The sequence below is a fragment of the Hydra viridissima genome, unplaced genomic scaffold (genome assembly GCF_058129835.1).
Source record: "Hydra viridissima isolate aposymbiotic clone 2 unplaced genomic scaffold, HvirCarnegie_v1 scaffold_2, whole genome shotgun sequence".
NCBI classification, from domain to species: domain Eukaryota; kingdom Metazoa; phylum Cnidaria; class Hydrozoa; order Anthoathecata; family Hydridae; genus Hydra; species Hydra viridissima.
The window spans coordinates 10,130,087-10,143,548 of NW_028324301.1; the positions used below are offsets into that span (position 1 = coordinate 10,130,087).

The window sequence follows — 13,462 nt, forward strand, 5'->3', positions numbered from 1 at the left end:
ACATTTACCTATTTCCGGGATCTCGGGATCCCGGGATTTTTAAATACCTGTTCTTGAAAGATTTTAACACATTATTTTAGTAAAACTTTAAGAAAATTAATCACACATTCAAAGTATGTTTAGAAAAAACTATTGATTACATTACAAGGAGATTCTTTGGTTTTTTAACATTATACATGCATAATTATTAAATCATAAAGAGCTCGTTATTTTTATAGATAAAATATACATATGTAATTATTTTTGATTAATTTTAAAATACGTTTTGAGGGAGCAGAGCACATACAACCATTCGTCGCCCAGACGACTTCTTATTTTTATTGCAAAATGTTCGGCCGCAGAAAAAGCACGTTTAGATTCTGCTCTGGTAGGCTTAAAAGTCATTAAAAAATCATTCGCTCCTTGCAAAAAATCACTACGTGTTCCTCCATTTTCAAACAACAGCATTTCTTTTTTTGAATTTTCACTGACAAAGTCTCACATCGAATTGGTATGCGAGGCTTTTTTTTACAGCTTTATTAAGTTTGTCTAATATTCTTTTGCTCTTGAAGAGCAAAAGAAATAGGTTCAGATGGAGAGTCAGAAGAATCAAAAACAATTTCGAGTAGTGCCTCATTTAAAAAAGAAAGTTCAACTTCAGATTTAGACTCATAAGCTGTTAATTATGTAGCTGGATTTGAAGCGTTTAGCCTTTCGAGTAACTCAATTTACTATTGTTCTGTTTAATTTACTGTTAGAAAATTTTCTGTTCAAATAGCCAGCAATTTTAATTTAGTTAAAACTAATACTATAAAATAGTCACAAACAGATAACGTCTATTCGACATAAAAATTGTAAGAAACTTGAGTAAATGCGACTAAACACCAACAAATGTTAAAAGTGCCATTGCAATTCAATTTTATTATTATAATAAATATAATGCCGTTATTCAAAAACATAATTGCAAGAATTTCGAATTTGTAAAGTTCGAATTTGATTGCAATTGAACGAAAAAAAGTAATTCTGGAATTTTCAATATGAAAATAGTCAAATCTCAACCGAAGAACTTTTAATTTAAAAATGTTCAACCGAAAACGATTTAAAAAAAAAATCCCGGGATTAAATGCTTAATCCCGGGATTTAGGGATTGTTAAAAACCGCGGAATCCCAATCTTAAAAGTTGAATATTTTTCTTGGACAAAGCTAAAAGATTTTGATATTTTGCATAGTTACTCTACCATTTGTGTATATTCACACCTCCAAAGGGTTTTATCACTGTATAAATTAAGCCTGACATTTACAGACAATGTGCAAAGGGTTTTCTTCGCCTTGAACACTTTAATCGCCTTTAACAAAATAGATTTAGTATAATATTTTGTGAGAAGGATAAACTTGATTTTTACAGACTTGTGAAACCGTTTTTCTTTACTTTTAAAAATCGTAATTTTTTTAAACCGTTTTGTCATTTTTGATTCGTTAAACAAAAATAAACGTGGGTTTTGTTTATATTTCACTTTCGCAAACTGTTTTGTGAACTAATGAAATGGAGTTTTATATCTATTAACTAGTTGTTTTTTTTCCGGTGTTTTTCTCCAACGTTCAAATTATGATCAGGCATTTTTCTGTGTTCAGATTTTGGTCTTTTATCCCATAAATTTAAAAAACTAGAATTTTGAATTTTGTGTTTATCCACCTTAATAAGACAATGTTTTAATATCTTCCACTAAAAAATTGAGCATAATAGCTCTGATTCCTTATAGATCTAAATCATACACTAAATACTTTATGTTCTGTAAGAGTTTCTCTGAAATATATTCTTCAAGATTTTATCCAGTTGTTCTACATCTATATAGTAATTTCTATGGTCGTGAGTGCTCATCTATGCCTGCATGTGTCTATTTTCTAAAATGAATTGGCTTCGTTTGATTAATTTTGGCAGAAGTCAAATAACTTAACTTTTATTTTTTTACTGTAGCTTTCTAGACATACAAAGTAAATAGCAAATATATATAGTTTTTGTGAAGACAAAGAATTACAAGTTTATCTAGATAATAAATAATTTTCCAATAGAAACTTGAATATGGTACATTACTTCTGGAGTGCTTGATCCCTTAACTGATTCTCACTTCTAGTGTTTTTAAGGTTGTTGTTGTAAATTGAATTTGATATATTACACATTAGACTCTCCATGTTGTCTCTCTATGCTGTTCATCAACGGAGCAACATGGAGAAGCTTTTTGTTAGGCAGTCATGTAAACATTATTTGTGAGATAATAAAACCAAACAAAGTATTCATTTGTAAATTTGCAAGAAATATATACAATTGAAAATGGTTTAAAAATTTGAGATGGCAAGCTCTCTTACAGTGATGAGAGTTTTACATCATCAAATAAAATAATGTTATTTGAGGAAAGAGCTTAATCACTCTTGTAAACCTAGAATTCAGTTGAAAGAGTATTTCAGTAATAGCGTCAATCATTAGTAGATGTAAAAAGTGCATTTATACTGTAGCAGAATCTGAATTAGAAAAACTTATTACAAAGTAAAATTAGTATTTTGGTTTTATTAAAATTACACACAACTAAGTTGGTGATAACTATCTTCATTAAATAAAAATGCTGCAGTGTGTTTAAAACAAAAAGTTATTTATGGATATTTTGAGTTAGGAAAGTTTTTTATTTAACATTTAGTTTGTAGCATTTATGTTTTAATGAATCTGTACTAAGCATATGCCTGGAAGCCTAGTTTTCAGTTCAAATGTTTGTTTTTTACAAAAATTTACTAGATACAATTTTAGAGTTGAATTGTTCTAGAGCCAAGAAGTGTTTACAAAACATCAGAATATAAACAAATCCATTACAGATGTCCCACATTAATAACTGCAGTGAAACAGTAATATGTAAAAATAATTCAAGAAATTTAAAGCAGACAAACATGCAACCCTTGAGTTTGTTTCAAAAAATTAAAATTTGTGCCTAGCATAACTTATTATTATGTTTACAATAAGTTTTAAAAATCTCATGTCAGTAAATGTGGAATATGTTTAAAAAATGAAAAAAAATTAAATCTAATTTTCTGAATCTAAAACAATAAGTTTGCATGTCATTTAATAAGACCCATTAATGTTTCAGTAATTGTTGAGTTGCTTCTTCATAGAATGATTAGTAAATGCAGCTCAAAGCATTCCAAGAAAAAGTTAGTAGAACTGCGTAAAAGGTATATAAAAGCATTTTATTTTCTGTTAAAGTAAAATATTTACTTAAGATGAAAGTTAATATCTAATAAAAGTTTTGTTAATTTTGAATTGAGTTTCAAACACTTTAGCAACTTCTAAACTTTATTATTCAGTCTTAACTTATGTTGTTAATTTTCTATTAAGTGTTATTACTTTTTATACATCAGGTTTCCTCAATTTAAATTTTGGGAAGATTCTATATATTATAGGTTAGTGAATATAGCTAATATAAATTATATACATTAGCTAGGAATATTTATAATTCTAATTTAAAGTTATTTTAATCTTAATATTTTTTAGTTAAAGAAAAAAGGTGTTTATTAGTTAATACTTTTAATGTATGTGTTAGGTATGTAAATATGTTATAAAATATTCCTTTTTTCTCTACCTAGACCACAGAGGTTGTCACCTCCTGCTGTGTCTTTGTATAATATTTTATGGAATTCAGTTCATTTAGAAGATGGTCATTTTTTCTGTAAAGTTCACAACTCTTCAACCTGTGATGTATTTGATCTTCAAATTGATTTTATTGAAAAAGATATTGCACGTGTATTTTTTGAGGAATCTAAGTCTGTAAATCGATACTTGGTGAAAGATTCTCTTCTTAAAGAACCAACTTTATTTTCTTGGTAATTTTTTCAAAATTCTTTTACATCTTAAGCTTCTGATACTCTGAAGCAAAGTTAATTACCTTATTCTTAAGTAATTAACGTTATTATTCTTAAGTTAATATTCTTTTAAAATTAGGATCATATCCTAAGTTATTTTGATATATTTTTGATATAAATATGCTTATTTGTAGTGTAAAAAGATGTGTAGGAAAAAAAGTGAATTATCATTATGAAAATATTAACAAAGAAGATGTTGACGAAGTTGAAAATGTTGATTTCTGTATTGATGCTGGTACATATTATGTATCTATTAATTTTCTCCCACTGGTGATCCAGTTTTTTTCTAATGATCATTTACCAATATTGGTTATTAATGAAAGAGGTTTACTAAATTTTGGATGTGGAAAGCCATAGTAAGGGAAGTTTTCTAGTATGTAAAAATTTTTATGTGAATTTAAAAAACATTTTTTCAGGACTTAAGCTTAGACTAACCTGAACTTAATAAACAAGCAGCTATTCAAGCTTTTTACTATTTTTGCTAAATATTACTTCATCTTATGATGCAAACTCGATTCATCCTCCTAATATTAAATTTAAAGCAAGGTGTTTGAGTTTAGTTTCATCATACAAAACACAATTAGTTTAGCTTTATTATAAAACTATTGAGAAAAAAATTATTTTCTTATAATTCCTAAATAATAATAATTATATTTTTTCTAAATGATTTTTATACTAAAAAGAAATTTAGATTTTAGTTATTATCATGTGCTTCTACCATTTTTGTTTATTTAGTTTCGTTTTATTTAATATGAATAGTAATTATATATCTTTTAGTCAAAACCTGCCAGCCTATTTGCGTGATGAAGGATATGTACAAATTGAAAATGAAGATTTTGTTGTGAGATATACTTTTTATATACACTGGTTATAATGATAAATTAGGCAGAAAGTATTAGGCTGTCCATATTGTTTGATTTTAAGGAAACAATAAGCGATGATGAAGTGAAAAACAAAAAGTTTCAAGACCAAATGCCAAATGGTAAATTATTTTAGGAAACTATTTACAAATGATATTTATTTATTCAAAGCAGAGTTATGTTTGTTTTTTTAAAAATAATTACAAAAAATTATTCTATTATGTGCTCACAATTTGATTTCTTTAAGTTCAAAAAGTTAGGTTGATTATTTTTTTTGTGTTTGACTTTATTTAAGGAGACTGCTCCATTGGATTGGATGTCACATTTATGATGTCAGAACATGTCTTTGGTATTCCTGAACATGCGGATAGTTTTCATCTTAAAGATACAAGGTTTTTTATTTGTTGATTTTTAAAAGTTGAACTTTTAAAGTATTTCAGTAAATGTCCACATTAAAACTCTTTTAAAGGACATTAAAAATTCAAGGTACCAGAAATACTTGTATAAAGTTATTTGCCATTGTTATATGTGGTCTTATTAACTTCTAAAATATTCTCTAATCTAAAAATTGCCAAATCAGTTTTTTTCTTTTCTTAGAAATACTTAATGTGTTTACAATTTACCAGGAATTGTGATCCTTACCGGTTATTCAACTCTGATGTTTTTGCATATGATCTTGACAACCCTATGGCTTTATATGGTTCTATACCTTACATGATATCATCTGGCAATAACCAATCTGCAGCTATTTTTTGGAATAATTCATCTGAAACTTGGATAGATGTTGAAATTAATCAGAAGAAAGTTGCATCAAAAAGTAAAGATACAGTGTCTAATGTAAAAACTCATTGGGTTTCAGAATCTGGTGTTATAGATTTGTTTGTATTACTGGGACCAAGCATTGATCATGTTGCAAAACAGTATGCTAGTCTGACAGGATTGCCAACATTACCACCAGTAATATTTGTCATTATTAGTATTATTTGCTCCTAGTTAGTTTAATTGTAATTAATATTTGTATGGTAAAATATCCTTTTTTGGCAGATAACGTTTTTTAAAAATTTTACTGCAAACAAAAGTATTGTGAAAATCTTTATGAATTATTTACTTCTTTATAGTTGTTTGCATTAGGTTATCATCAATGTCGATGGAACTATGAAAATGAAATTGATGTTGCAAATGTAGATGCAGGTTTTGACAAACATGACATACCATATGACTGTTTATGGCTAGATATTGAACACACAGATCAAAAAAAGTATATGACTTGGTGTCCTATTTCTTTTCCTAATCCTGAGAACATGATTAATAAACTTGCAGCAAAAGGTAGAAAAATGGTTACAATAATTGATCCACATATGTCACGTGATTTGACCTATTCTTTTCATAACGAATGCACTGCAAATCAGTTTTATATTAAAAACCAAAATGGTGGGGATTATATTGGTGACTGTTGGCCAGGTATTTCGTCCTGGATAGACTTTTTAAATCCAAAAGCTAGAGAATGGTGGTCTGATAAATTCATGCTTGATGCTTATAAGGTAAAGATATAAAATAAAATAATTGTAATAGTAGCCCACATCATGATAATACTATCATAATATTGTTGTTTTTATTTTTTTTATTAAGTTGCTCTTGCATTTTGAACAAGGAATTTCTTTAAATTATTTGTTATCTTTTATGTCTTGTTGTATAAAGGGTTCGTCACTAGACTTGATGACATGGAATGATATGAATGAACCAGCTGTTTTTAATGGTCCAGAAAATTCAATTCATCGACATGCATTACATTTTGATAACACTGAGCATCGAGATGTTCACAATTTGTATGGAATGATGTTTCATAAAGCAACTTATGAAGGTCATTTAAAACGCAGTTATGGCAAGTTACGACCATTTGTTTTATCAAGGTCATTTTTTGCAGGCTCTCAAAGATATGGTGAGTATGAAAATCATTTTTTTGATTTTTATTGGAATTTTCTTTTGAAGTTACTTTTGTATTAGAAATATATAATTTTTTCATTAAGGTCCCATTTGGACTGGTGATAATCGGTCAACATGGTTAGATTTGAAGGCATCAATACCAATGTTGCTGTCATTAAATATAGCAGGAATTTCTTTTGTTGGAGGTTCTCATTTTTTATCTTTTATTAACTTTAGATAATCTAAAATAACTAGTGAAGATTTTTAGGTTTAAGAATTCTAATTACTAGCTGACATTTTTTTAGTGTACTAGGTTGCATCACCAAAAAAAAAGTTATTTAAGAGAGTGATCTTAGCATTTATTTTATATATTTTTATTTGAAAAAGATGGTATCAGGATTTTTTTAAAACTTAAATGTCTGTGGGGTAGAACCCACCAAAAATATTGTCTTTTAAATTTGCTGAAAAAACACTCTTTAAGATTGTATTTAAACTCTTTAAACTCAACTTCCCCCCCCTAACTTTTGTAATACAAAAAAACTACCCTTTTTACTTAGATAATCTTTACTTAAGTTGAATAAATGTTATATTTCACATAAATCCAAAACTTAAAAACTCAGTACATTTTTAAAAAATACATAAATAACAGGCTGTTTAAATAGACAAGATTGATTTTTAATTATTTACCTATAATGTGCAAGTTTAATTTTATATAACTTACTATGTGTTTAAACTTTATTAAGTAGCACACAATGCTTTCTGATGGTAGTTATTGAATTGCTTTTTTTTGTATATTATCATAAACATGTTTTTTAGCTGATGTTGGTGGTTTTCAAGGAGACCCTGAACCAGAATTACTTATTCGCTGGTATCAAGTAAATTTAATTTTTCAGTTTAAGTTCTTGGATATATCTTTTAATATCTCTTTTACTATATACATAAATAAATGTCAAGCTGTTAGTGGCTATCAACATAGTAATAGGTTGGGTCACATTTGCTTTTGCTCTATTCCCCATATAGACCATTTTAGCCAATGTTTTTTATTTTTAAAAGTAATTAGAGGATGGTCAATTTTAAACAATTAATGTTGCAATGTAAGAAACAAGAAATAATGTAAAATTTAGCTTAAGTTCACTGAATATATATATTAGTTATTTTGAGACTCTTTTTAACAGATGCTTTTATGGCTCTGAATAAGTTTTCCAATGAGTGCTGACAACCTGCAAGAGGTATTGCTTTTGCTTTTTGTCTTTTTTATGTAAGCGTTGAAGGTCTGGACTAATAGAACTCCTCTCTCTGCACAGTCATTAACTTCATTCATCTGCATGACAGTGCCAAGATGCCTGAAAAATACAATAAGTGTCTTTTGAAGGCTTCTATTGCTGCATCTCTAACAACATTATTGCATATAATCATTCAAAATTCTCAACAATCTTGAGTGGGGTTCTCTATGGGGTTCTTTCTGCCAAGCAAGCTTCATGCCAAAATTCTCAAATAAATAGAGCAACAAGCAGGTAAAACAAAATGATATTGGTAAAAGCTTTTTTCAAGAGCAACCAGCAGTTGTTGCTCTGAAAGAAGTCTGGAGCATTTCAACTCTTTGGTTGATTTTCCAATTAATCCTACACTAGTAGAACTTCTAATTGTTGGAGATTTAGCTGTTTTTACCTAAAAAATAAACCAGCAACCATTGTCTATTGTTTACCAATTCTATTTATGTTAAAGAAAACTTCTGGTTCATCCAAACATTTGAAAAAAATTGTGTAATGAATAATTGAAATAGCCTACTACTACTACTAGTCTACTACAGAATTATAACTCATAGTTTAACAATAGCAACTTTCACTTTGAACAATCAGTACATAAACATTTAATTCAATTTTAAAAATATCATTTACCTGGGAAACTTGGAAGAATTCAAATTTGAGACAACTGTGTGTGATATGATTAAAAAGTTAATAATTGACTTGAATAGGCATATTAGTAACAATGGAGATTTATTACAAACAATCAACCATGATAGGAAGTGAAAGCAGCTAAAGTTGACTTTAAGTCTAAGTAAGCAAAAAAAATTGCAATATAAATAATATACTTCTTTTTGAAATCTTATTTTACAATTTACTGTATTTCATTTATTACAGAATTGTTAACCATTTATTTCACATGAAATGAAATTAAAAAATGAAATAAAGTTAGGTAACCAAAAAAAAAAAATTTTAAATTGCATATTTTTTAGTCTTTGCTAAAATTGTTTAACTTTATGGCACCTTTAAATATTAATGAATCTCATTTTTGGTTTAAGAGCTCATGTATAGAAACAAGGATGATTAGGACCCAGATTGATATTGATAAAAAAACTCAAAAACAGTAGTTTGGGCTAATCTTATCAGTATAATAGTATGTAGGCTTTTGCTCTAGGCTGCTGCATTTCAACCTTTTTTTCGAGGACATGCAAATCGTGGAACTAGGCGTCGGGAACCATGGCTTTTCGATAAAAAGACAGTTCAATTGATCAGAGCAGCTATTCTGAGGCGCTATGCAATTCTACCCTATATTTATACGCAAATGTGGTTGTGTCATAAAAATGGGGCAGCCTTGATGAGGTACAACTACTATTTAGCTTGAGCAATTAGGTTAGTAACTATTTTATCTGTTCACAGAATGTGGCCTCAAAGTATAAAAGTATTCATAAAATATTGATTCCAATTTTTTATGAATAATTTTGTATACTTTATCTTTTATCTTCCATTTTTATATACTTTATCTTTTTTTTCTTTTCTTTTTTGTACTTTAACAGACCAATATGGATGGATTTTCCAGCAAGTGGTTTATTTAATGTTGAGGATCAGTACCTATTTGGTATGTTTTAAACATTGTATTAGGATTCATTTTTTAAATATTACTTAGATCTATCAGTAGGTCTTTCCAATTCTGTTCTTTATTATATTGTAGCATTATTCTGTACTTGAATAGGTTCCATGAGTTGTTTTTAAATTTTATTGACTTGGTGTTTTATTTTAAGACTTATGTTATCTTATATTTGTTACAAAGTAGCGATAAAAAGCATATATATTTTTTTTCAGTTAAGTTGATGGTATCATTTTAAATATTGATTTAAAGAAGATACAACAAGAATTTAACTCTTGTTGAAGTACATTTAAATATCATTTATACCTGTTAAACCTTTGTTTTAGGTCGTGATCTTCTTGTAAAACCTGTTACAGAGTGTGGTCAAATTGGTACAAAGATAATTTTGCCAAAACAAGAAGTATTTTTTTATTTTATTGATGACATTCATGTTCACATTTTGTTTAAGAATCAACCTTTTTTGACTTAAAAAAACGAAAAACACTTTTAAATGTGGTAAAAGTGTTTTGAGAATTGAATTTTATAACTGATTGGAAATAAGTGAATTTAAAATATTTGTTTTACAAACAAAATCATGCATAGATAGAATCTTAAAACTCAAAATGAAATAAAATTTTAAAAATAATTTACTATTTTCTTCATTCATTTATTTATTCATTTTAAGAAACAATTTTTACTAGGTTTGGTATGATATGGATACATTTAAAAAAGCATCAAATGATAAGTCTTTAGTGTATCTTTCTACACCACTTCATAAGGTAAGATATTTTCTAATTATCTAAAAACATTCAACAAGTAAAAAAAAGTTAACTGAATATCTGGTAAAGCTATAACACTACTGACTTTAATTAAAACTTACCATTGTTTTATATAGCTTTATATTCAATTTTTATATTCAATATATTTTTAAAATGTAATATTTAGTTTACTGTAACAATTGAGCCATATAAAATTTCAAACTTAGTGTTTTTCTTGCAAATTTAACAAGTATTTTAAATGTTTTAAGAATTTCATTTTTATTTTGAGAAGTTAAGTTCTGCATATTAAAAATTCCTTTCAAAAACTGATCAACTTTTTTTGTCTTTTTGGCCTTTAACAATAATTAGACCAAACTTTGAAGATAGTTTTGATGATTAGTCAAATAAAGGGTGATTGTGATCAATTTTATTTGTAAAAATTTATTTCAGACTTTGTCCCTCTAAGCAATTTACTTTTTGAGAAATGTAGAAACCATTTGTCATGGGATTTTGAAAACACTTTAACACTTGATTCAATGTAAAGTGTAGTTATATTTAGCTTGACAAAAAATTCTCAAAATGACCTCTAAAACAAAATCCTACTAGTATTCCTCAAAATAACATAATCTTCCCTTTTTATAAGATACTTTATGTTTAAAACTTGAAAAAATTTTTTTAAATTTTCAAATTTAAGTTTTTTTCTTCCTTAATCTTGTTAACTGTAATGTAAATTCATTCTAAGAACAAACCTCTGAAAATAACTATAATGGGATATTGATCAAATGATGAATTTTTATATGTAAATTAAAAAATAATAACTCATTTTGGGAAATATTGAGCAACCTTCCTATCCACCTCCCCTCCCTCCCTCCCTCCAATGAAAAAAACGTGTTCTATGTAATATTCTAATCTATTTTTAAAAAAATAATCAATTAGTCCAAAGAAATTTTATGAGTCAAAATAATTTGTAAAAGAGGTTTCTCATTACAATATTTGTAAAGTTTTTACACTTCACTTACCATATTGATTTAATCTTGTAATTGAGATTGTAGACAGCTCCTTAGTCCAAAGTTTTTAAGCATTTTATGCTCTTTAGTATTTTCTTTTAAAACAGTAGAAAAAAATATTTCTTAGGCTTATGAATCATATTCCTGATTCTTGAACCAATTATCAGACCATGTATGTGGTATAAATATGCAGAGTACAAATAATAGTTTGTGTCTTTTAGGTAGCAACATGAATGTTAAAAGTGTAAATATTGCTTCTATAATCCCATATTTGGAAGAGTTTGAGAAGTACACACTGGAATTCCAAAGGAATTTTATTTTAGGAAATGTTTTTTTCTCATAAAAACAAGAACCAAACCCTGGAAACTAAAACTTTAAATTATTATGTTAACACTAACTCAAACAGACTAGATCCAAATATTAGAGTAGGTCCAAAGATTAGAATAGATCCAAAGATTAGAGTACAAAGTACATACAAAGTTTTTTTGAACAAACTGTGCTTATTCCAAACCTAGCAACACCTTTAGCAACACCATTAAGCTAAGCCTTCTATACTTTTGTCATGAATTTAGAAATGCTATACCACCTATCCTACTTTACTTTCCTGAACAAAATAAAAACATTCCATTAATAAGAAAAAAAATTAAAGAAATGAAACTATTTCAATGGGGGAGGGTGTAGTAGTAAGTAATTAAAACTAAGTAAAAAGTAAAACTTGAGTTAAAATCAAAGAAAATTTGTAAAAGTGTCCTTTGAGTAGTCCTATTTCTATAGTAATAAGAAATTAGATTAGTTCTGTATTGTAATATACTACAGAAAGACCAAATGCCATACTTTTTATCTGGGGGTAACTTTTTTAAGATTTGAGCAAAAAGAACATTATTTTCTTCCAGGAAACTATGTTCATCTCTTAATTACAAAGGGGCATGTAAGTAAAAATGTCATCAACCATAATACTTTCTTCTAAAGTATTATTTCAAATGTATTTGACTTCTTGCCTTAAGTTTTTATGATATCATCTATGATTGGTTGTCTTGATAAGTTATCTTGTTACCATGGTTGTTTGTCTTTGATAACTTCATTTTACTTTTTCTTTAATAGACCCCCGTTTTTTTCTTTAATAGATCTTTGTTTTTTTTCTGTGATAGATCCCTGTTTTTTTTTTTCTTTAATAGACCCCCGTTTTTTTTCTTCAATAGATTCCTGTTTTCTTACGTGGCGGTTCAATAGTACCTGTTAAAGAACGAGTTCGTAGCTGCTCTATGAAAATGGAAAATGATCCGCTAACGTTAATTATTGCCTTCAGATCCATAAAGTCTAAGGTATATTTGGGTTGTATAAAAGATTTTTTTTTTTTTTTTACTTTTTATATCTACATCGTCAATTGTAAATTTCATTTTGAACTATTTTTTAATTTCAATTTTAAGGACTATACTTAATGTTATGTAAGTGAGAATTATTTGATATATAAAGCTTCTCTTGGTTGTTTAAATCTTACAACTATAATGGTTTTTATCATAAAAAACATATAAGTACTACTAACATAATGAACTGATTGTAATAACTTTTTCACTCGCAGGTTATATCTAAAGGATTGGTGTATATTGATGATGGTAGTTCAACAGAGCACGAGCAAGGCAAATATGCTGTTTTCACTTGCAGTATGATGACCTCCAAAACGTCCAAATATTCCATCAAATGGTTTGTTTTTTAAGTCTTATAATGAATGTTTACGAAACAATTTGTTGTTCCTTGAATATATATTAAAAGAAAAAATGAAAATATTTAAAAATTGATTATTTCTTTACAAATTTAGGAGAAAAACAGAAGGTAGTGAGACTTTTCAACCTCATGTTGGTATTGAACGCATTATTGTTTTAGGCGCATCGGCTCCTAGCAGATGCTTTTTATTAGACAACGGTGTCGAGCGTGTTTTAGATTTTTCATTTAGCAACAATAATTGTTTTTATGTCATAAAGAAAGTTGTAAATACGATAAACATTGATTTCAATATATATATTGAGTAAAAAAAGGGTCGAGAAAGGCAATAAATTAGATTTTAAATTATTTTTTTACAATGAATTTTTTTTATGGTCAATGTGTATTTAAAAGTTAAAAAGGGTTAATAATTAGAAGGGGTTTATTAACCAAAAACGAGGTTCTTATAAGAAATTTTACTTAGAAA

General features: G+C 27.5%; 1 protein-coding gene across 7 annotated transcripts; it reads left to right on the forward strand.

Annotated features, from left to right (window-relative positions):
* Positions 1–1,134: 1,134 nt before the first annotated feature.
* LOC145186791 (neutral alpha-glucosidase AB-like) lies at positions 1,135–13,462 on the forward strand. Of its 7 annotated transcripts, none has more exons than XM_090079515.1 (19): positions 1,135–3,195; positions 3,382–3,423; positions 3,607–3,843; positions 4,017–4,238; positions 4,660–4,723; positions 4,807–4,864; positions 5,038–5,134; positions 5,369–5,699; positions 5,861–6,283; positions 6,441–6,681; positions 6,770–6,871; positions 7,482–7,540; positions 9,084–9,268; positions 9,463–9,524; positions 9,860–9,933; positions 10,214–10,291; positions 12,477–12,599; positions 12,857–12,978; positions 13,094–13,462. In XM_090079515.1, the coding sequence occupies exons 1-19, from the start codon at positions 3,137–3,139 to the stop codon at positions 13,302–13,304; spliced, it is 2,790 nt and encodes a 929-aa protein (XP_089935641.1). In that variant the 5' UTR covers positions 1,135–3,136; the 3' UTR covers positions 13,305–13,462. The 7 variants fall into 7 exon arrangements, 4 of the variants coding, with proteins under 4 accessions (XP_089935641.1, XP_089935642.1, XP_089935643.1 ...); XM_090079516.1 differs by having other exon boundaries at positions 5,041–5,134; XR_016450022.1 differs by lacking the exons at positions 12,477–12,599; positions 12,857–12,978; positions 13,094–13,462 and having other exon boundaries at positions 9,112–9,268.

Coding starts and splice junctions, on each gene's coding strand:
- LOC145186791 (XM_090079515.1), top strand. CDS start 3,137: ATGATTAGTAAATGCAGCTCAAAGCATTCCAAGAAAAAGTTAGTAGAA. Junction 9,525..9,859: donor TGAGGATCAGTACCTATTTG/GTATGTTTTAAA, acceptor CCTTTGTTTTAG/GTCGTGATCTTCTTGTAAAA. Junction 10,292..12,476: donor TTTCTACACCACTTCATAAG/GTAAGATATTTT, acceptor TTTCTTCAATAG/ATTCCTGTTTTCTTACGTGG.